General features: G+C 39.1%; 1 protein-coding gene and 1 long non-coding RNA gene across 2 annotated transcripts in view; one reads left to right on the top strand and one right to left on the bottom strand.

Annotated features, from left to right (window-relative positions):
- NUCB2 (nucleobindin 2) overlaps positions 1-10,721 on the top strand; it is a 31,120-nt gene extending 20,399 nt beyond the window's left edge. Inside the window, exons 8-13 of the mRNA XM_075047982.1 lie at positions 1,034-1,092; positions 2,622-2,714; positions 3,792-3,881; positions 4,459-4,629; positions 4,959-5,040; positions 6,849-10,721. Of these exons, the coding sequence (XP_074904083.1) occupies positions 1,034-1,092; positions 2,622-2,714; positions 3,792-3,881; positions 4,459-4,629; positions 4,959-5,040; positions 6,849-6,961 (608 nt within the window). The 3' untranslated portion in view covers positions 6,962-10,721. The remainder of the gene's footprint in view (positions 1-1,033; positions 1,093-2,621; positions 2,715-3,791; positions 3,882-4,458; positions 4,630-4,958; positions 5,041-6,848) is intronic.
- Positions 10,722-17,233: 6,512 nt separating this feature from the next.
- Positions 17,234-24,822, bottom strand: LOC142039933 (uncharacterized). Its single transcript, XR_012653092.1, has 3 exons — positions 23,677-24,822; positions 23,437-23,576; positions 17,234-21,107 (listed from the first exon to the last, which is right to left on the bottom strand). It is a non-coding gene; the product is annotated as an uncharacterized LOC142039933 (long non-coding RNA).
- Positions 24,823-24,911: the final 89 nt, after the last annotated feature.

Genomic DNA, 24,911 nt, shown 5'->3' with positions numbered 1-24,911 from the left:
AAATAGGAGCAGAGATGAGGATGCATCTCAATGGGCATTTTGCTTTAAAAGGGATTATATAAATGTATAACCTTATATTTTGACATTGTTAAATGCTTCATAATAAAGTACCCTTAAGCAGATCCTGCCTGGCACGGGGCTGTGAAGGCTTGAACAGTACATAGAATTTGACTAATCCCGAAGATGACAATTTAACTGAAGTGTTCTAGCCTGAGTCTGAACTTTTATCTTGGTTTACAAAATATATAAAAATGGATTATAGTTATTAACCTTATTTATTCTCTCTAGAAAGAGATCTTGAAAGATAATTTTCTGAAAATTTTTGGTAGCTTTTTTATGCAAATCTTACCAAAACAGAAATAGCCAAAATAACCCTTTGCCTTAGAGCTTAGTATACGAAAAACTTTGAAGCAATTAAACAAAAAGATTGCATAATAATGCTCATTTGAAGTAGACGTTGTCTTTCAATTTCAGAGGTAGTCTAACAATATTCAGAGTAGAATGTAGGATAAAAGACGGAATGTTAGTTATCAAGTATTCTCTTCTAATTTGTCATGAAAAGTCATTTTACAGTGATCTCTTCTCAAGCGCTGCATATTTATATAGATTTTCACATAATTCTTTAGTTTTTTTGGAGAGTCATACTGTTGTTAACAAAGTTTTTCTACAGATTTTTATTGCTCCTGAATCTATTTGCAAATCTAGTTGTTAAATTGGGACAACTTGTTCTCAGCAATATTTTTTGGCAATTGCACTCTGTGCAATCCTTTTGTGACCTTTTTCAGTTTGCTAAGAAGTAGGGAGATTGTTCCAGACTTGTCTAACCAACCAGCCAAAAATGGCAATACAGTTCAGCCAATGCCTGATAAAAACCTAAACAGAAAAAACAACTCATGTAACCAGCTTCTTGTTAAATGATGTTTTTAATCCACATAAGATGTGGATGCTGATACTTACTTAATTCACAGGGAACTATTACATGTATTACTTTCTGTACATACTCAACTTGTATTTTCAACACTTCTTTTTGTAGATGTCAATAATGATGGTTTCCTGGATGAGCAAGAATTGGAAGCCCTATTTACTAAAGAGGTAAAAAAAGAAAAGTTCAGAAACTTAACTGGTTTCACTAAATGGTTACAGGGCTGTCTGTATTTTTTCAAAGATATATGGGGGCTTTGGACTAAAAATTAGAGTATTCATGGCAAGTTTTGTGTATCCTTAATGTTTCTACAAAAGTATAAAAATGTATCAGCAGGGAAGATAAAGTAGTTGAAGCATAGGACTCAGACACCAGAGATTTAGTGTTCATGCATTTCTCTGCGACAGGCATGCTTGAGATTTTATAATTAATCTGCAGGATAGCTATACCTGTGTAAGTTGCACTGCAGAGAGCTGCACTCCTGCTCTACCTAGATGCAGCCTGGTAGAGGTTCTAAAGCTGGGTAGCTGTGCTCATTCAGTGCTAATCAACAAGTCATAAGACTTGTTGAGAGAAAAAGGGTCACGCTCGTGTGAATTGGCTCAAAGACAGCACATTGTGGAAGCGGCTACAGAAATTTCATGTATTTTCTATCTAGCAAGTTTGGAGGACATGTATATCTGATAAAGTAGACAGGCTCTTAGTTTCTTTAAGCTTTGGTTTGTTGGCTGTGAAAATGCAAATATTAGTACTTCTTTGCCTCCCAGAGGGGTAATGACAGCAATGTTTGGAAATTCTACAGGAATGGGAATTGCAGAATCAATGAATAAACAAAAGGCCTTGGTCTTCATTTTTGCAGTAGGTTGTGTTTTGGTATAGCAGAAAAAAACCCCTAAACTTTCCACTCAAAGATCCAGTACTATGGCTGTCAATATCTAGTCTTACAATTTTTTCTAGGTTTCAGAGTCGGGGAGCACATGCACTAAACAGTATATATAGAAGCTTATAAATTCAAACTACTGTAAATTTTTGAAGAAATTAAATTTGCAAATACAGACTTCTAACAATACTTTGCCATAATCCCCTCTAATACAATGAAGATATATGGCAGTCTTTTTTGACAGATATGTCCCACCATTTTGCAGTTTTGTAGTTTAAAAACAAATAATCTGGCACTTTAATATTACCTATGGCTAAGCAAGCAAAGCTAAATGACTAAGAAAACTAAGTAAAAGCAAATAAGCATGAACTCACCAGAAAGACATTGTGCAAGAAGAGCAGTGGACCATTAAATTAAGCACTGTTTGTCTTGTGATATCCTGAATGCTTACAGGGTTAGCTGCATGCTCTGGTAAAAAAGCTACTCTCTCCTGTTCCAGAAACCATGTGGAAACTCTGCCTGCTTTGAATCAAGTGTAGGATCAGACTGTGTCTGCCGAGGTCAATTTTACTGTAACGTCCACAGCACTGAATTATAACAGACCACATGAATTAACTGAAAACTTCATTCTTAGCAATGAAAGGCTCACTTGTTGCTTAAATACTATGCTGAAAGAGAAGAATTACACACACACACGCTCACTCTATTGAAAAAATGGTGAACTCGTTTTTAGCAACATCTTGCACTACTGTTCCAAATATGCTGTCATTTGAAAGCAGCCCTTTCTCCAAACTAACATTTGCTAATTTTGAATTTCAGCTAGAAAAAGTTTATGATCCCAAAAATGAAGAGGATGACATGGTTGAAATGGAAGAAGAAAGGCTAAGAATGAGAGAACACGTAATGAATGAGGTGGGGACTGATGTTCAGTAGAGCTGCTGATTTCTTTCTGTGTTCAAGAAATACAGTCCTCCTGACAGGAAGTGTTGTCCAAGTACAGCAGAAAGGATTGTCCAACTACACCTGTCACACTGAATGCTCTTTGTGCTGGGATACACATAAAGTTACAATTCTCAAGCCCTGTTCCCATGTTCTGATGTAAATGCCTGCTGACTAGTTTTTATTTAAGAAGTTCAGAGAAGGAATTGTGCTGTCACCTCCATCTTCTGCAGATACTGAGATTCAATAGAAATTCCGTGTGAGTTTTGTGTCAAACAGGGAAGACACTAAATGTGGTTTTGCACTTGGCAAATTGGTAAGATTTAGGTGTGAGAAGAGGCAGTAGAGCAATGTTTTCCTTCACATACCTCACCTTTGTCTCTTCAGAGGAGGGCTCAGAGCTCAAGGTATCCCCTATGACAGTGAATAGCTCTACTGGTTCTGATAGGTTTTCAGTTCAGGAGACAGAGGAAAGGGAAGAGGATGTTTTGAACTACCGTGTTTTTCACTCGTATCTTTTCTGTATTCAACTATATTCCTTAAGCTTGAGGAACGGAGCAAGACTGGTCTTCTATTAGTCATAAAGGGAAGCATTTCCTCCCTTCCCCTTAAAGGATTCTGACACAATTTAGTTGGGGTTTTTTTGATGTTTCAAAACCTCCCCATCCAACAGCGGAGATTACTCTGACTCACAGTTACAAAATTATTACCAGAAAGCTACAAAACATTTTTCTCAAAATGCTGCTTTCAAAATGAACATTTTCTCATGCATGCCACTACTAGTGTTGGGGCTGTGACCACAAATAATGTTTCCAATAAAGCCAATGAATTTTAAAGTAAAATGTGAGGATTTACTTTTTATTTCCATCTTTGTTAAGCTTTGTAAGCTTGTGAGAGAAGTTTTCAGAAGATGTTGCAGGCAGTTCCCTTGAGAATGGGACAGTTTAAAAATAAAATGGTTATATTTGAAGATATTTGCATGATGAAATTAAAGATTAGCTCCACCAAAACCTGTCCTTTAGGTTGAGTTTAATTTTTTGCTTCAAATAGGTTGATATCAACAAGGACCGGCTAGTGACTTTGGAAGAGTTCCTGCGAGCTACAGAGAAAAAAGAATTTTTGGAGCCAGATAGCTGGGAGGTAATGAAAATATGTTCCAAGTGCAACATATGGTACTATTACCATCACTCCAACCAGGAAACCAAATGGCATGTCTCTGACCTTTGCTTTTTTTCAGTGCCGTTTTGGTATGTGTGTGGTTAAGCGCCTTAACTAAATGTAAAGTACAAAATGTAGCAGACTAATGTAATGCAGATGTAATCTTTATGGGGCACATGCAAACAGAAAAGGCCTTGCGCCACCCAGTGGATTCTAGAAGAGCTTTTCCCACATGCTTTTCAAACAGAAAATGGACATTTTGTTTATGAATCACTTTAAAGGGAAGATAAGAGCTCAGCTGGAAGGAAGAGGAATTTTTTCTCCTCCCTCTACATCTGTAGTAGAATTTTGCTGAGAAAATAGCTGAGAAACGGCTATTTTGCTGTTTCTTACAGTGAGTGTACTAACCTTTTACAGTGTCATGTCTGGTATTTTGATGAAAAATGAGTGTTGTTTAGTGAACTGTACAATTCAGCTAATAATAATTTCAGTGGGAAGATAATAAAAATATATATGCATTCCTGGCTAAGTAGTCATGTTTGTATGTATTTTCTTGCAGACACTAGATCAACAGCAGCTCTTCACTGAGGAAGAGCTGAAGGAATTTGAAAGTCATATTTCTCAGCAGGAAGATGAACTTAGAAAGAAGGCAGAAGATCTTCAGAAGCAGAAGGAAGAGCTACAGAGGCAGCATGACCAGCTTCAGGCTCAGAAACAAGAGCTTCAGCAGGTACACTTTTGAGAACGGAATTTTTTTTTGCCTTTTCTGTATCCTTATATGTGTAACAGCTCATGACAATCCTCAACTCTGGAGCATTCTTTACCTTGATTTCTGATATGACTCCCAGCTGAATTCTAAACCAATGGTACCACAGCAAAACATAATCTAGTATTCAGGATTATAGCAAACAATGCAAGCATCTCAACTCAGTAGTATACCCATTAACAAAGATTTTACATAATGACTGCAAAATTTGTTTTAAGTGTATTCATTTATGTCATATCAGAGAAAGCTGACAGATTTAAGTTTTTCAACTGTCGTGTTTTATTTTTCACCAGGTTGTAAAACAGATGGAACAAAAGAAACTACAGCAAGGAAATCCTCCTGCCGGACCAGCTGGAGAACTGAAATTTCAACCCCGTATGTGTCTTTCTGTGTAGATACACAAACTTTAAAATAAGATCTCTAATGTAAAAGTCATTAAAACTGCATTTTCTGTTGAAATTGTTAATATAATGTGGTTTTAATGATCTCTGTAGAGACGTTCACTAAACTGTCTTTAAGAGGGAAGTATGGAACTCTTCTAAAGTATTCCTGAAATCTCAGTGCTTTTAAGTCCATAGTAAAAAAACAGAGCTCTAACTCAAGGCATCAAATGGACAGAGAAAGATTGTGTTGTACCTATCAGACCAAAAATATTGATATCTAGTATATCTAGGATTCCTGAGCATCCAGAGAAGAATAGGGACATACAAATTACCAGGTCTGTCTGATGTTCTGTGGCTGCATTACCAGTCTCAGACTGCAGAACAGATGAAAGCATTTAAATGCTTTCAACAAGTCCATCTTCAGCGGCCAATTTACCGCAGTTGGGCACAAAATGACATGACAAGTTAGTTCTAGACAGTATGAATGACCAACTGCTTCAACACCCTCAGAAGAAGATATTGCCATAATAAATCATTGCATTTGCACATTGGTGGCAACAAAATGGTCAGGTATACATTAGCACTTCTTATCCATAACACATTGTCCATGGTTTTTTTGTGTTTTAATACATCCTAACTTAGCTTTTTCTCCCCGTCTAGAAAGGTTGAAACTAATATGGCTTTATTGGCTTCCATGTTCATATGCTAACACTATCAGTAGAGCTCAAGAACTTCTTGACATTCATCTCAAACATAAGGCTTCAGACTATATCCAGGCAGCCTTTTGAATACTGGAAGCTCTAAACTGTTCCTGCAAGGCCAACAGTGGGATTTCAAACCTTAAATGCTATATTCAGTGATTACAGCTTACTTTGTTGAGTACCCTGAAATTCTATTCCTAAGCCACTCAGTTCTGTGAAGAGAAATAATGAAATTTCAGTACCAATTTAATTTTGTCTTTCATTTGCTTCAATACTGCCTTTGGGTAATTTCATTTTATGATCCTTAGTTCTGAGTGCCTCACTTCCCCTCACCTTCAGTAAGAACATCCTGTGTAATAGCAGATGCCCTGGGAGTTGGACTAATGATACATCTTTTGATACTGTCAATATTGTAGCAGATACTGTTCTTAACACCTATTTTATGTAAAAACTTTCTGCAAAGTCATTTAATCAGGTGTCATAAGAATTCATTATATTAGCCGAAAATAGTCGCTACTCATTCAGTGAGTTAAGGAGGTTCAAGTAGACAATATTTCTAATCTGTAGGCTACTGGAGCTACTAAGGGCCATTTAAGGAAAAAAAAAAATCACAAAAATGCAGCTGCAAGTTCTGAAATCTTCAGCAAACTATGAAACAGTATTATTCAAAGGTAGGCAAAGAGAGAATGTTGTAATTATTGTTGACACAGTGAGGAGTAAAATACAGGAGCAAGATGTTAATTTTTTTTTTCCCAAGCTTCCCATATTTGGATTAAAGGTTTCATAAACACATAATATATTTCAAAAAGAACAATCTCCAAAGAACCAATGTGTTATGGAAGTAAAAATATTTCACAGAAAACAGAAACAACTAGTAATCCAAGAGGAAACACTGAATATTATAATAATGCAGTCTGTTGGGTAATCCCAATCCGATTTCATTGTTAGTCACATACAAAATTCTTGATTCCACTTACAAACCAAAAACCAGAAGGTTTTGTTTGATTGTCCCTACACTAGAAACTTTCCTGTAGATACTTTCAATGTTGGGGGCCAATTTAATTGAGAAGTTACACATGGTTTTATTCTTCTTTTACAGCCGGGGAACACAAAGTTGGAGATGCACCGAAACATCCTGCGGGAGGTGATCAGCCTTTACCACCAGGACATGTCCAAGAACCAGCTGCTAGAACTGATCAAGTTCACCCTTAACCACTTGTGCCTCAAATTTATAGCATCTTTATTATTTGGGGGGTGGGGGGCAGGAAATCAGAGTGAAACATGAACTCTATACTTTCTTCCCCAGATTGTAAAATCATTGGGAATGTTAGAGATGAAGTATCAATCAGATCTGAATCATAAATTAAACTAATTTTGTCTCCAGTGCATCAGCGAGAAACAGAACAAGGGGATCATTTAGAGGCTATAATGGAGGAGGGGGTTGAGGAAACTATTAATACTAAAGATTTTTATGGCCAGGGGACTGAGCTGTTGAACTCTTCTCTTACAAAAAGGGAGGAGATGTCTGCCATTCTGTGTTTAGGCATGAATTGGAATCTTCTCGGAGAGGAAGCAGGGAACTGGCCTGAATGTCGTTAGGTCTAGTTTTATGTAGAAACTCTTTCTGGAAATGCTGAGAAGCAAAAATGGGGAAATGAAGACCATAGATAAAGGCCTACCATTTCCAGCACTACCAAACCCTTTCTTCTTTGAGACCAAATAAAAATCAAACTTCTAATCCTTAATCACAGAAAATTTGCACTTTCTAAAATCTAAACACAGCAAAGAATTACGTGGAGCAGTGAATATTTTTAATGTTTACAGAAGCCTAAGAATTTCACTGTAAGCCTTGAAAAGGAATACTGTACTTTTGGTGTATTGATCTGAACCGTCCTCCTTGTTGAGATTAATTCTGTATAGCAGTTGAACATTCAACTGGCTCTTGGGACAGTACTTTTGTCCCCATTTCCTTCATCAGGTGCCAGCTGATCTCAAAATTTTGCATGTTATTAAGTAAGCTTTTTATGTTGATGGAAATATTGTGCAGAACAGAACAAGACTCATTGTCTTTTTCTGTGCAGATTATCCTACCTCCTGTGATTATACCAGATTTTTCAAAATGCACCATGTGCTTCAGAAAGCTCTTCTCAAACATGAATCTTTGACTTAAAGAGTCTCACTATTAACTCTTATTAGTCTTTCAGCAGATGGTGTAAGTTTATGAAGTGTCCTGAAACAGGGGTGCTATTGATTGTATTCTTTAGGTATTGAACCAGGATAGGTCCCTAATATTGTAAGCCAAGATTTTAAAAGAATAAGTTGATTTTCCTGTGGGTTTTACTATAATGTTGAAAAGTTGTGTAATTGTCCTTGCTTGTTATTCATTTCAGACAAAGTATCCTAAAGTGTAAACCCTGTTTGGGTTTTTTTGTTTGCTTGGGGTTTTGTGGTGGTTTTTTTTTTTTTAAACATGGATTGTTCTGATTGTATAATGCTGGCTTTGAACTGATACACACACACACACCTTGGCAAGCATCCTTTGCATTTCCTTCCTGTTCTGTGGCTAACTGCTGACAGTGTCATTAAGGGAGATCATTTGGGTTTTGAGCAAAGAAACAGAGGCAAGCCTCTGTTATAGAAAGATGTTCCTTTCAGAATAAGACTTGAATATTTTAGGCAAACTCAAATTAGACAGGAAGCAATTACTAACATTTTGTATTGACATTTGGGAAGTTTCTCACTCTGAAGAACTTTGATTGATAGAAGCTAGGCACATTCCTTCCATGTTTAAGGCTTCTTTCATCAGGCCTGAGCATATTCTTGTTCTCCACACAATATAATAGAACTCACTGCCAGAACAGATTAGGTTTCCTTATCTGTTTCGTCTTGTTAGCTGTCATGTCACATTTCCTTCATTTATACCACTCAAACAATTGGACTTCTTTTACCTTTTTTTTTTGTTGTTCTCTATGCAAGTCATTAACATTTTAATTTAGTTTCCCAAACCAGTGTCTCCACTGTTTGTAATTTCCATGCAATTCTAACGTCAGTTTGATTATGTCTTTGTCAGGAGACTAAAATACCTTTCAACAACTTCATCTGTTTGCTGAGAGGCCCAGACATAGTTAGAGCTACATCCAGACTAATAGTGTTTCTCAGTGCACAGCCCTGGCTTTGGGGTTGTAGCCTGATAATGGGTAACAGAGCAAGGAGGGAAACAAAGAGGGAATTATTTAAATGTCGTGGAAAAGGTGAGGGGAATTTTTTTTGTGTGTTCTCCCCATCCCACATGAAGGTTTACAGAGGTCAAATGATACAGCCCCAGATGTTTGTAGAGAATCAAGGACTGAAACCTTTGGTGTGAAGGCATTTCTACCATACAAATCATTCCTTCAGGCTACATCTGCCTCCTAACACATGTCATTATATGTAATGACATGCTTTGTAATGTAATGCTCAAGCTTCGGTTTCAGTGCAACTGCTTCCAATTTGATGATAAGATTCTGACTCTCCCTGCTGTTGGAGATGGGCATTATATCCCCTTATTCCATTTACTTTGAAACATCCAGAGTTTTGTAAAGAACTGTTGTAACTTGGGTGCTGAGCTCAGCTTCTGCTCGCCACGGTGTAGTGAGTGTCGGTGACTGAGGAAGCCGCTTGTGAGAAGCCAGAGATTTCACTTATCATTTCATCGTGAGTTAGCATTAGCAAAAGCTCCTCATTTTGCATTTCAGCTAGGCACTGCGGTGCGTTCAGCATAAAATGGTGCACATCTTTCCTTCAATTGCTATCTGATACCTAAATGTTGTTCTTATCAGTGTTAATTTAATTAGTAGGCTTGCAGTTTAGCAACATACAACAGATTTTCTGTTCTTCTTTTAGAAGTGGAAACAGGTGGTTTTTTTAAACCTTAGAATTGGTGATTGGATTTATCTCTAACAATAATCAAGGTTTAGTCAAACTGACAATTATTTGCCCTAAATTGTGTGGAAGTCAGAGCCTCAGTCCTCATATTGCTTAAGTTATTGAATTCCTACTGAACACATCTTTTAAGTTTGTTGCCTAAATGTTTTTGAGATGAGAGCCCAAATTAGAACTTCATGCTTGTCCACCCAATTCAAAAATCTCATATGCATGGGTACCTGTGTCACGTGTCCACAAAGATAACAAGGACTGAGTGGATGTTCTTTCAAAAGATGATCTGTCGGGTCTGGTTTATCAACAGACTGCGTTCACCCAATACTATCCATCTCATCCTCCTCTGTAGAGGAAGGCTATCATTTTTCAGGCCCAGGCTAAAAGAGGTCTCCATTTGAGTGTAATAGTCACCAAACTTATTTTTGTGGATCAGTTCTGAAGTGTGGTTTAAGTAAGAGTTATCTCACTGTGAGGAACATCTGCCTTAGAGGTTATGCAACATGCTGAAGTCATGCTTACACATGAAATGTTTAGCAGATTTGTTGTTTTTTAATGTGTGTGTTGTTTTCGATGCTGATGTCTTCTTTTAATTGGGTTCTCTCTTCCATAAAAGAGACTAAAAGTATTAGCCACTAAAAGCATGTTTCTGCCATGGTACTGATTTCTCAGGAGCTTTTTAAAGTTGAAAAAAAATTATTAAACTAAGCTTATAGCTAAGTGAGGAAGTAGAAAGCTATAATCACAGATAAATAAGGGACTGGAATATCATGGGCACCAGTGCTTTCACCTGCACTCTGCTTTTTGTTTAGGAGGTGATGACAAGAAAACTGAATGTAACTTCATACAGGCACCAGTTCCAAGACAAAGATGCAGAGATTTGGTTTTGTTACTTGGCTGGGGTTTTGGTAGGAGGATGAAGGGGTAAGATTTGGTCAATGTTGTACAAATTCATATCCTCCAGTGCAATATATGTAGGGAAAAAAAAAAGAAGCCCCACTCTGGACTTTGTATAGATTAGTTTTTAACTGGATTAAACTGAAACTCAGTGCAGTGACAGACGTCTAGTGTTTTATTTTAAGCGGGTGGGAAAGAGGCGGGTTTAGATCTTGCCTATATGCACAACTTTGTATTTCTGCTTAGTGGCCCATCCTGTTTGCCCTCCACTTTTTGCTTCCTGGAAAGATGTGAAAAGGAATTTATAGCAAGATAGAAGTATCTTTTGTTCTTTCCTGGCACCAGCTGCCTCACTGCAATAGCTATTCACTAATTACTTGAATGCTTAATTTTCTATATTCATAAAAATACAAAACCAACTAATTAAAATGCTGCTGCAACAGCATTACAAACTCTTGACAACACCACACGCTTTTCTGACTGTTCAAATTCAAAGCAGACATCCCAGAGAAAGTGAAGCACCCACAGATTTAGTAACAGATTTTTCTGTAGGTTGCTTTCTCTTTGCTTACAGATTTTGCCTTCAAAGCCAGATGTCAGCCATTTCAGGATGTCATAAGGCTGTGGCGATGTGTCTCTTGGGGAGATCCACAGCCACCTTTACAAAATGGAAAAGTCTATCTTGATTAAGAAAAAGTTGATGTATGGTGGCATTTTGCAAAGAAGTGAAGCTCTGAGCTATGGATTGTCCTTCTGTAATTTGTGCATAAGTAGGTGGTGGATGCCAGGAGCTGTCCCTAAGGTTGGCCCCAGAAGTACTTTCTTGTTTACATCCTCAAATAATATCTGTTACTTACTGAAATTAAGAGGTAGTTGTACCAAGGTAGTGAAATGAGAGTCCCATCTGAAAACAGCAACACTCACTGTAGTTTAGTTACGTTTCTAAAAGTGAACTTTTTTTTTTTTACATAATGGGAAATGAGGAACTAGCTTAAGTCCTATTATTTACTCATCCACAGATAGCAAGTATCAAACCCACCTACAGTTACCCTAATGTTTTCTAATGCTTTAAAAGCTATACTTACCAGAATCACGTTGTATCCAGTTGTACACTTTTTATAATTATACTCTCCAATACTATGCTAAATAACAGCCTGCATACTTGCTTGAGTAGTATAGTACAATATCAAGGAAGGAAAGTCATTTTTTTTCAGAGATACCAGTTTCTGAACCTGCTATATTTTTCAGTGACAAATGCAGGGATAGAGCAGCACTACAAAGTTGGCCTCTCCATTCTTTACACCTTTTCCATCAATTCAAGCAGCTGTTTGTCTGAATGACTGCACAGCAACTGCTGCTCAGTCTCTGTTGCAAACAATTTGTATTTACTCTAAGGTGCATTTCCTTAACTTGTACTAGCTCACAGCTAGTATCTTCTAAGAAACTGCCTATGCCTATAGGGGCGCTTTTGTGTTATAGAAGGTGATGGTGCATACAATACATAGTTTCCCCTCTAATGCTTCATTTCACACCCTCTCCCACTACCTTATCATTGCTGTTAATACTACACTGAGAAGAGGACTTCCATTTTTGTGCTCCCTATCACCAGTGACGGTGGAGAAAGCAGGATGGAGGTTCAGGCAGCCATCCACCTCCACTGTGCTTCATGCCAAGCTACGCCGCTGTGCGAATTCCAAGCCCAGCCAGGAGGAGAGGATGAATTATTCAGCCATTGAGTAGAGTCCTATGCACACTTGTATGTATGGAAATTTCCACAGTCACAGGAACACGCTGGATACTTCTGTAGCAACGAGTGAAGTTCCTGAGCCCACACCTGTTCGACAGGCTGTGCAGACCTTGCCAGTGCATTTAGTACCATGGAGAAGTGATGCAATGTCGATTTTAACACAGGATTTTTCACATGATAAGCACATACAGTTGCATACCATTTCTGCACTAGAGGGAGTCTAAGACAAGGATTACTGAGCTAATTAAGAAGCAGAATGGTGGCATAATAAAATAGAATGCTAAAAACTGAATGGTCCCTCAAGAGCCAAAAAAACAGCTGCCATGTTTCAAAAGGGCTTTTTTTTTTTTTTTTCAAGAATGCATTTCTTACATTATGCTGTTTCCTTTTGGAAGAGACCCTGAAAGTGCAAATGTGCACTAAGCTAATGATGCTCTTTCTGAATACAGACACCTCTGTACCATGCTTGATCTCTGAATACAGTACACCACAACTAGATTAACAACAATACGAGAATCACTTGGTATTTAAAAAACCCAAGATACTGACCAGGAAAAGGCACTGTTCACATTTACAGCTGGAAACCATAGTCCGCCTAGAGTAGGATCATACACTTTAGTGAAATAAGAAAGGCAACACTGCACTATTTCTGCGAAAAATACAGCTGGAGGAAACAGGATTATACAGATGTCAACTCATTGTCGTGCCTGATGCTGCTCAAGGAACAGCTTCTTTGGATGTACTTGCTAAGTTGTTTTATATTAGTTTTTTTCCCAGGAATTCTAAAGTCATTACTACACATAAAGCCACAGCTCATTTTCAACTACAATAGTTTTATAATTCTTAGTATAAATATCCTCTTTCTATGCATTTTACTTTTTAGCAAGGAAAGAGGAAAATTAAACGCTGTAAATGTTCAGTTATTTGTGGTTACCGAGTATTAAAAAATTATCAAGAACTTAATAAATCACATAAGCTACTCATAGTCTAAATAAGTATCTGTATTTTAACTTTCTGCTGTGTTTGCAATACTCAGACAAGAAAAATAACCAGCCTGTCATCTGTCCTGATGCGTAGATTTAGTTCAATCTACAGGTAATTACAGTATCATCAGAATAGTCTTTATTAATTTATCTATTATTTACAGGTCCCAAGTTGCATTTTAGTTGGCTCAGTCTCTGGATTAACAGCTGCCTGTCTTTTGTTTGGACTGATTGCTTTCCTGTACATTAAGCACCATAAACCACATAAGTGGTTTCAAGCATCTAAGTTTCTATTTTGATTGTATTACAATTTCTACACTGAAAACTGTTTTTGCAAATGATTTTCTTCTAAGGCTAATAGGAGGGATGAGCAGCCGGCACTGGAATACTCCTCACCGCTATTGTGATCTTTAGCCACTGTTCCCAAAAGCAACACTCACATGCTTTTGTTTCTATTTGCTTAAAAGCAATGTTTTCTTTTGGTACTTGGGTGGGTGCAGGCAGGCTGGAGATTGCTCACCCATCTGTGCTGTTGGGTGGCACCACAGACCTGCGCTGCCTGGGTTCGGGTTGGATCCCGTGACTGTCTGACTGCCCACACCGCACCAGCCTCACGGAGGGCTGGGGATCACCCGTCCGCATCGTATCCGTTTGGTCTCTGCCAGTTTATATGTGCTTTGTCAGAGCTCCTCTTTCAGTCTAGACATGTCCTAAATGTTTCAGATGTCTCTCGGGCTCCTCAGGACAAAGCCAGGGTTGCACCAGTGTTGCACCAAGTATGCACACAGCATTTTAAAAAATTTGTTTAAAAAAAAAATTTAAAAAATTGTAACGGTAGTTATGAAATAGACAAAATATGGTGCTGGAATTAGATGTGGTGCGTTCATATACTGCCACAAAGGACTAACTGAAAAGACGCGGTTTGACTCAAAAAGTGGCTTAATATCATCCTGCTCACGCCTGATGCACATGTCATCAGTAGAACTTCAAAGAGGTAACTCCCAACTGCTTGGCAATATGGTTTCTTCATTACTAAAAAGAAACAGTGACAAGCTCCTGCATCTAAATCACCCTTTTGCAAACAAATTCACACAGAAGAAACTTTGGAGGCTGGCTAGCTGTAGCTGACTCTGCAGTCACAAATCTGGCAACAGTGGTGGACTAAACATTATTTAAATAATTGCAGCTCTTCAGTCAAGAGAATTTAATCACGTTTTAAGCAATAAAGCAACAAAATATTTTTATGCACCACCACAGTATAGTATCTAAGCCTTTGTAAAGTGAGGAACTAACTCGTGTTTCTGATTTGAAAAAAATAAAAGCTAACTCAAGCTTATTTGAAGCAGCCATTTGCACCACGTAAATGCAGCTCGCTTCTCACATAGCTGTTCTCCTTGGGGCATGGCTCCTCAACGCTGCCCAGAAGCTGGCTGCAGTCTGTCCAACGCCTGGGGCAAGCTCCTGGGGCAGCTCCCACCACTGGCTTCCCAGCACTCCCACAGCTGGAGAGGGAGGACATCATCTGCCCACAGCTGGCAAGGAAGGGGCAAAGCCGCCCTGTGATGCAGAGGGCAGCGTCCGGCCACATCCGCAGGGTAGCAGAGAAGATCTTCCTGGCACAGCACTGCCTGCCTGGATGGAGGCAAGGGAGAAGCAAGCCATGTACCATCCCAAGCCCCTCCTGATAGCAAGCATACTGCTGACTGGATGTAGTTCATGCAGGAGAGAGAGAACAATTAGTGTTCATTTCTTTTTCTTGTTCTTTTTAATTTAACGTGCATCTAGAAGCAAACGTATCCCTTTTTTTCCTTACAGTTCCTCAAAAAATACTAGCGTTCAAAGGAAGCACAGAAATGAAGCATTTGGAAGAAGCTGTTTTGAATCACCAGATTGTGGGCTTTCATCCCAAACCATTAACACTAAACTTTTTATCTGAAGTATCTACAAGAGACAAAGGTACAAATTTTCTTCTGGAGTAATGTGCAATGTAACGTTGCAAGACAAGAGAAAGCAATTCTGCTAAAGGACCGGGTGGATCTGAAAGCTTTTCAGTTTCGGGTGCACGTAGAAGAGAACGGCGCTTTCATGGCTCCACACACTGTTCATGTTTCTCCAAGTTTATGAGAGCACAACAGGGCAGAGCTTCCCATCGAAACCATTTATGATGCTCTTAAGTGGCATCTTCTTGAGTGGACAATGCCACTGACTGTCATAGGTAAGCAAACTGCTTTGCCATGCAGTGAGGGTATGATTTAATTTCTGGAAGACAGTAGCTGTCTGGATTTACAGTTGGTAGGGCTATGGTTGGTGTTAAAACGGATAATTTTTCAAAGCAAGTGTCCACCTTAGGACTCCCAGATTTTCAACTCACTGTTACAAGGATGGGTTTTCTTTGTCTCCAGTGCTGTGGCAGCCATTTCTTCTAACCCAGACACCCTCACATGAATATACAGTTATTCCTATGGGCTCACACAGAATTGCTCTTAGTAATACTATATATTTTCTCCAGATAGCTGTCTTAACCACTACTCTCAGTTCTCCAACAGCTGGTCATTTCCCTCACAGGCCCTCAGGAACTATGAGGATGCAAAACATTTCCCTAGATCTTAAGATGTCTGGAAACCATTTCCCCAGAGAAGGCACATTCTCTTCACAGAAGGCAGCTTAATCTCTCAAACTCTGTTGGTCATAGTCACTGAATCTCTCTAACTGGGGAAACAAATACCCTTCAAACACGTCCTTGGTTCTTCTTCAGAGGAATTTCACAGCTGCATAGGGTGCAACTGTGAAGCTCATCCTTCCCCAACCCTTGTCTTTTTGCCTATCTTATGGGCTTCCAGCACGGGTTTCTCTGGGGGCCATGAGGCTCAGTATCTTGGGGAGGGGGAAACCCCCAATCAGTACCTTGCAGTGCTGTATCGTATCTTGATAAAATTTAAAGAAATCCGATGATTTGCTTTTTATCCCTACCAGCATTGGATGCAGTGCAATGTTTAATGGACATGCCAACTGCTGTGGAGTCATTCACTTTAACTTGCAGAGCCCATTCCTTCTTTCCTGAAGGAATTAAACTCTTTAGGTATCAAGATGATGAGTTGCTCTCAGAAGGATCCTTCACAGATGCTGAAGTTAAAAACAAAGGGTCTCTTGCTCATGGAGACAAAAATGTAATGCAAAGAAAACCAAATTCCATTTACACAACCACGGAGTGCAGTTCACTGCTGACATCATTACACAAAGAGTGCTACAAGGAAATTCTATTCTCTCAGTTTACAAGGTGACTCTTTTATCCTGTGTTCTTTGGGCAACATGTTTATGCTCTCCTCTTTGTTCCACTTGAAAACATCTGGAGAGGACATACTGCCTTTAAACCTGTGTTAGCTCTGCCATAAGTCAGACTTGCTCAGAGTCTGCTCTGGAGTGAGATGAGAGCAGCTGGGTTCTGGACATCCAGCTTTATATCCATAGACATGCCAGAAATAGAGAGGTTTGAGAGGGCTGAATCTAAGGAGCAACAAAGGACTGCTCCTGATAAAATTTCACAGGCTTTGTCATGAACTGTCTTAATAAAGTATTAAAAAATGGAAAAAAAATTTTTAAAAAAATCCCACTCAGATCTGATTGTTTGTCCCAATGTGAGACACCTACATAGCACTGCACTTGCAAATCAATGCATGCAAAAGAAAGAAAAATGTTCCAGATATAGATCTAAATCTAGCTTGAGGTCTAGATTCAGCTTGAGAAACAGAGCTAGCCTGAGAATTTCAAAGTGTCCACAGCATCTGTATTCCTGCCTACCCTACTGGAAACCAGGGAGCCTAATCCATTGAGCAGACTTGACGGTCTCTATCTCTTAAAAGGTTTCAAGAAACTCTTACATAAAAAAAAAAGAAAAAAGGGAAAGAATAACTCTTGGAGTTTGTGAAGTATTTTCCTGAGGAAGTATTTTTTAATAGGATGACACTGACACTTTACAAGAAAGTAAACAGATTGTTCCTCCTGCAGCAGGGAAACCACTCGTACTCCATAATTCACCACCTTTTAAATTGTGCTGGTGTAGCTGTTTTGGTGACCGTGAGAAGGACTAGGAAGAAGAAGCTGAGAACTTCATAAGCCAGGGAAAATATTATAAAATATGTAATTACATGTTACATTTGTTATAGAAGCCCTGTAGCTGGACAAGTGCTAAATTATAAGTACATTTTCATATCCAGAGGACTAGGTGTTCATTGTGTTTAAGCTGTCAAAAGAATATTATTTCTCATACTTACCGTATTCCTTACTGAGACTGGATCCCTCTTGCTTCCTGTATAAATAACCAAATATAGGCTATAAAGAGCTAAATAATCAAGTTTCTTTCATCTTTTTCACATCTTTATCTGCTTATCTAGCATTAGCAAATACTGTATCATCTCTCTGTGTCTATGTGTGTGTAGAGTCAGTGATTTCTGCCCTGAAGAGATTCAAATCCAGCGATTACTGGAGGATATAATCAAGCATAACATCAGACAAGAGCTACTGGGCCACTCAGGCAACTGCATCTACTTACAATCTGTGCTTCAGCTAACATCTACAGCTTTCAGGTTTGCCAAAAAAAATTGCTTTCAAAGTAATGTACAAAGCCTGGAGAAACACATCACAAAAGAGATATTTCTAAGGCTTCCAGGTATGTATAATACATCTATGGGTCCTTTCACTTTAACAGCAGTACAGAGCACTACTTGATGTAACTTGAGGGGGAAAATAATTTTATTTCAGCTGTACAGAGTCATTTGGGACAGGAAGGTGTAACTTACAAGTCACTGTGCAAGCATGATTCAGCCCCAGGAGACCCTGGCTGTAGCTTTCTATTGAATTAGTCCATGCAGCGTGCCAGTACGTATATTTACTTGGCATGTTATTTTTGCTAGTGAGAGTCTCTACAAAAGTTCCAACAAACTGATATAAACAAAGGTTGACTTTAACTTGGATTTTTGCTTTCCTTGAATTGTTTTATTTCAAAATGAGTGAAGAATGTTATATTCTCCACTATGAAATTTGCTAAAAGTAAAGTGGCTGGCAAAAAAAAAAAAAAAGAGAAATAAAAAAAAATTGAGTTTCTGTTATCTTTAACCCAGCCATTTCACCACCAGTTTGCTTTCCCAGAGATATCACATCTGGCAGGAGCAATTTCACTTTCCCTCTCCTCTCTCAACCACAAGATATAATTTCTTATTTACCCTGCTGTAAAATTCTAGTGGTGAGAAAGCAATATAGATTTTAGATTTCATACTTGAGGAGTGTTAGCATCAAACCCTTGTCTGGGGGTTACTTCTTAACTAGTTTGTCCTCAAATTACTGATCTTTTCTTATTTTGTAGCAAAGTAACAGAATATTTTAGTTGGTGGAAGTGATGGTGAATGGGCCAAAACCAGCCTACTCAAGACAAGTGCTTAATTGCTATCATGTTGATAGGACTCATACTTTGATCTTATTCCTGCTGCCAGAAAAAAACCCCACACCCGTTAACAAAGAGCAAAATGTCTCTCTTTTAACATATGCAGTATGACACACTGTGTACGTACGCATGGAAGTGCAGTGTCTAACTGAGTTCAGGTACAGAGCACTCAAAGAACAGCAGGCATATAATTTTTTCCTGTTGCAATTCTTTATTCTGTAATAAGTCACTCTTGGCTTAGTGTTCCAAGAGAATTTTACTGCAGCAGCTTTTTAATGGAAGACTTTCTCTCTTGCTTTAGCAAAGTCTCCTTTTGTCCCCAAGATAAGAGAAATTCTTACACAAACCACAGTCAATAAGACTGTCTGTCTTGAACTTTCCATATCAAATTTTGTACCCAACAACATCAAGCGTTATATGTATGTATGTATGTATCAGAGCCAGGAACACTAGACAGAGTTACCTGAAGCCAACCAAGTCATAAAAACTAATATTGGAGAAAATGGATTATGTTTCTATATGAGCAAACAACTGTTGTCTCCAAAGACATCTGACAATATTAAAATATTAAGGTGTGAGGTTTTTCATCCAGCAACTCAACATTGTGTAGAACAAGCCTTTCAACTCAAGCTTGCAGGTAAACTGTATTGTTTTATTATTGTTTGTTAAGTCTTGGAAGTTAGTTTAAATTTGAATACTAGTTTGCAAACACTCAAGCTTCTTCTAGTGTGGCTGGATAATGGAATAAGACACCCCACAAAGTTATTAGAGGTATTGGAATCTTACCTAAAGGAGAGTATAATTTTGAGGAAGTATTTCTATATGTCAGAATAATATGGAAATTATCAGATTTTCCATCCCACAGTTATGCACTGAATGAGCTATAGCTACACTGTAAACTTTAAAAATGAACTAACAGCACTCGCCCTCTATAACTCACTAAGGATCAAATCAAACCTCTCAACTAACGCTGATCAGTAATTTTTTTTATTTAAGCTGTTTCAGAAAAATGAATGAAATATGACTACCGGCACACCATTTCAGTCAGGCACTCTCTGAACTGCATCCAGAATTTTTTTAGTCAGTAAGAAGACATCTGTTGAATTTCGCACACTTTGGAGTAGTTTCCCTGAGAGTCAATGTGAAAACCAGTGATGACTGAATATTGAGTAATGAGAACATACTACTAAAAATGTTGTGGACTGGTATAAATCTGGCAATACTTTTTAATACAAGATTGTGGATATTTCTATGGATACATTAACTCCCTTTATGATAGGTCAGTATAAGATTATTACTATTGTAAATAATTGTATTTCTTCCTACTTTGTAGAAGAACCTAACAGGGCCGATAATAAACTGTCTCTAACTGCAAATCACAGCCACACAAAACCTTTAAAGTATTAGTTTTAAAACAGAACAAAACTATAAAGGCCATTCTGATAATGTCATTCCTGATCATGATTCTCGCCTCACCAGGCAAACATTACTGGAAGGTATGAGAAGCAACAGGATGGCTTATGCAGCAGGTGCACACCCCTCTATCTCCTACAGGACCCTAGGTTTGGGATCAGCAATGTGTGTGTAGAAGGGGAAGAAATGGGCGGGATGTATACTGCCCACCACCACTAAAGAAGTTGTCCCCAAATTCATGCTAGTAGTTGTTAAACGAAGACCTTTTTTTGACATGGAAGTCACCTGAAGAAGGCAGTAAGGGATCTCTGGCGATCCAGCCAGAGGTTAACAGAGATACAGAGAAGGTTTCTGAGCACACAGCAGTTTCACATTGAGCCTGCTCAAGGCCAAGACCAAACAAGGGGCATAAGAAGGCAGGGAGTCTTATATTCATACTAGTCTCTTCAGGTAGTTATTTAATGTTACGGGACGTTACTGAAAAGTGAAAACTACAGTTTTAATAGTAGAACACAAACCACTCAGCCAACATGACACATTTATGGAGTGGCTTTGGTGCCAAGACCTTTATTCTCCTCTCTCTGAAAAATTAAAATCAAACATTCTCATCCATCTAGCCGAGAAGCAGTTACCACTTGGAAGATAAAGTGCATTACTGCGCATCCAAAGGCTAACGTGGATGTGACATGTCAGTGCTGTGTATCTGGAAGGAACAGAAACAGGGTGAGTTTAGTTACCTGGTTTAAGGGACTATTCCCAACTGAGGAAGAAGTAGAAAATAAAGGCTATGAGGATGGATCTGGTTTCACCTCCTGTGTAACTAGCAAAACAGAAAAGCAGAATGAAGAATGTAGGATCAGATGTGAGTTTTCTACTGAAGATGAAACTTTTGAGGAAACTTACATTTTAAAGCTTGATTGAGCTCCACTTAACAAAGGAAACGGACTCTCTCCAGTGAAGACAGATCTGCACATAACAGTAGAAACACTTGTGATACCATTGAAACATCTTGAATGGTAGTACTGTAACTGAAGAGTTCTGACTGCAGGTCACAGGGCTATGGCATGCTGTGGAACTTTTTGTTTATTTTTTTCCTTAAACAGATGCTGTTCAAGAACACAACAGAAGTGACATACTTTTCAGGCTATGTACAGTAATGAACATAGTAAGTAGGAAAAAAAATCAAATAAAGGAATAACAACTATGCCACAATTAAGAAAAGGAAACATGAAGGAACAACCTTTCAAACTGAATGATCAAATATGACTATCAAATGCATCCATTTAGTAAAGCAGTTTGATTCTACGTGTAAAGATTTCAGCTATGGATGTCCAGACAACACCTGGTAGAAGAAAAAACTGTGAGAAAATAATGGCTACTTCCTACAGAGACATTTCTAAACATAGATACTGCCTTTGGAAAAATATCTGTTTACTGCCTATAATTCTATGTGAATTCTCAGCAAGCACAAGCTTTCTCCATGGCTGGTGAAGCCAGGCATTAGTTCTTTAAAATCAAGCCACCATCATGTATTCAGTGATCAGCACACCCACAGAGTGCTAGTCATCTTCTAAAACCTCACTGGGGACAGCTGCATAGGGTAGCTTCTTTACCCTCAGGGTCAAAATTTGCCATCATTTTACGTAAGAAAGCTGCTCTCTGGGCACTCTGCTCCAACAAAATCCATACATTTTGCAAGAAGAACCCTCCAATCTTCCTGGTCATCTCACTGCTCTTCTCCACCCATCCCATGAAAGAAGCATTATCTTGCTAACTTTTTTTCTCAAGTTCTAAAGCTAAAGTAGAGCTAACAACGCTGGAAAAATGCATCTGGGGCAAAGGCAGGGTGTGGAAGATATTGTTCCCATTACTTGTATGCACTCACCAGGAGACTGCAAGAACTTAGAATCATAGTCATTTAGGTTGGAAAAGATCTTTAAGATCATGGAGTCCAACTGTAAACCCAACACTGCCAAGAACACCACTAAACCATGTCCCTAAGCACCACATCTACCTGTCTTTTAAATACCTCCAAGGATGGTGACTCAACCACTTCCCTGGGCAGCCTGTTCCAATGCTTGATAACCCTTTTGCTGAAGAAATTTTTCCTAATATCCAATCTAAACCTCCCCTAGTGTAACTTGGGGCCATTTCCTCTTGTCCTAATACTTGTTACTTGGGAAAAGAGACCAGCACCCACCTCGCTACAACCTCTTTTCAGGTACTTGACAAACAGGGCAAGCTGATCTCAGAACACAACATAAACATTCAAATCACTCAAATACTTCAGTATATAGGATTATACCATATGCATAGGGCCATATTCTCTCATGTTAGAAAAAAGGAAATAAAACAAGATTTTTATTCACAAGGCACAAGAAGAAGTTCCCAGGAGATACTGAATCAGAAGGAGACTTTTAACATAGAACACTGGGAACAGCATCACTGTTGTAGCAAAGGCACTGTCAGGGACTACTTGAGTCAGCTTCCCACCCCGTTAACCTAATAGTACCCAACCCTAAGTGCGAAATCCTGGTGCTAATGAACTCCCTAGCAAGCTCTCTTGGATTTAAAGGCCCAGGATTGAACATGGGGGCCTTATTTGAAGCTCACTGAAGTCAAGGGCTTCTGCTGCTGGCATGGATGCTTGCTATCAATCTCTGTGCCTCAGCTCTGCTCAGGAATAACATTATTAAGATTATAACAATAACAGTGCTATTTATACACTGTGCCTATCCTCTCTTGGGTAGAGAAAACATAAATGCAAAACAGTAAGAGGTATTTGCCACTTAAAACAGCAAATAAACAAGGAACAGTCAGGGAAGGAAAACGATGGCTCCCACCACCTGCTGTAGCATGTGGCAGCCCTACTCCCAGCTCAGAGCCTCACCACCCTCATGGCAGCAGGGGCAGAGGAACTGGATGGGATGCTTGATGCCTCCTGCCAGGGCAGGCCCCAGCTCCTGTGAGGGGAGGAAAGAGGAGACATGGTCCTCTGTGGGGCCACCATCACAAGATATCCGCCCCCCTCCTCCAGTTCAGATGGGATTGATTATTTAAGGCTGCTCAGCTTTGCAGTAAGGGAGCTGGTTAGGAAACCTCTCATAGACTTGCCATCTGCATTTAAATTCAGCCAGTCAGGCGCAAAGGTTGACAGGGGCAAGTGGTGAAGAGGGGCTGCAGGTTTTGATTTTTTTTAAATTACTTTTAAACTGAGTCATTCCCCTGTGATGATTCTTTAAAGTCACACTATGTATTAAAATAGGGGCGTAAGTCAGAAAAACATGCAGCATACCATCCTCTGTAGGCACCCAGTAGTGCCAAGAGCAGGATGGAGGCAGCGGTATCTGCAGCGTCTCAAGAATGTCTTCTGCTCTTTTAATAGTTCTCCTTGGGGGGGTGTGGAGGTTTGTATCACGTATCTTTCTCCTGTTGCTGAATCAAAAATAGTACACTGAGTCATTTGTTACAGGCAGTTAGACAGTCACCAGCCACGTTGAGCACACATCCCACCACACGCTCTGGTCCAGCTTACCCAAGGCCTCCTTCACAGAAGGGTCTTCTCACCTCAAACAGCAGCTTTGCTTGAGTAGGGTCTGCAGTGCTGATTAAATCCCTCTTTCTGCTGCAGCACATGCTTTCAGCAGGTTGGCAGATTACCTTCTTTGATGCAAAAATCCACTGAAATGGGTGGGAATTTTTCTGCTGCCTTCCAGGAACCTTGGGTCAGGGCTGTTGGGTTTGAGATGTCCACCTTGGAATGGGGCAGCTGGCCCTGGATGAATGCAGGGCCACACGGGAACATGCACTGCAAGGAGCATTGACCCTGCCCATTTTTAGTGGCAACACCAGTATGACTTTGAGCATGAGGAGAGAGAAAAGTGTAACCAGGGAGCCTAAAATGCAGTGATTTCAAACCTTCTTCTCTTCTCCCTCAACCCTAACCTGAAGACCTAAATTACTTTCCCTTCCACAGGGACCTGCAAAATGAACAACAGGGAATAATCTGTGGTAGTTTATTAATATCCAGGTCCTAAGAATAGATATTTCCATGCTTTGTACAAAGAATCACTGTGAAAGTTGCAAGCTTGACAATTTCACAGAGCGTTTTGGTTTTTTAATATCTATTTTATTTTTGTATTTTATTTCCCGAACCACTCTTGTGCTTTATCCCAAATCAAAACAATCTGTGCTATGAGACCTACAATAACTACCTTTAGGGGTGACCAGTGTATAAAGAAAGAGTGGAAGAATAAGAAAAACATGAAGGAAAAAATTCAGCTTTCAAAGAACTATTACTTATTCATCAGATTGATATTATTAACTATTAATAAATAACTAACCACAAGAATCAGGTGCCACAAAGCCGTCTTAACACTGCTTCCAACAGGGCTCTGTTGTGACTTGTACCTTGCTCAACACACAGCAGTATTTACCCACTAGATTGAGCAATTGCTGATCGTAGCCAGTCTGCAGTCTCACTTTACAGGGCAGACAGAATTTTGACATTGACCCCATTGCTAATCTATGCTAGCATGTAAACCTTGGCCTTGTTAAAGACTTTTATACCAGCCTCTCATATCTGCTTTTTAGGTCTCTGATCTTTCATCTCTGCATCGTCACACGTTTGCTGGTGTGAAGGGCTTAAAAAGAAAATAGTTTATTACTTCTTGACATTGTCTTTCCACTGTGTCACTTGTGGATTTTAAATGTATTTATTTTGTTTCCCTGACCCTCTTCTGCCTTAATATGCAGCCTCTTGAGTTCACT

The sequence above is a fragment of the Buteo buteo genome, chromosome 16, assembly GCF_964188355.1.
Source record: "Buteo buteo chromosome 16, bButBut1.hap1.1, whole genome shotgun sequence".
In the NCBI taxonomy this organism is placed as follows: domain Eukaryota; kingdom Metazoa; phylum Chordata; class Aves; order Accipitriformes; family Accipitridae; genus Buteo; species Buteo buteo.
This window is presented reverse-complemented; position numbering and strand designations above follow the sequence as displayed.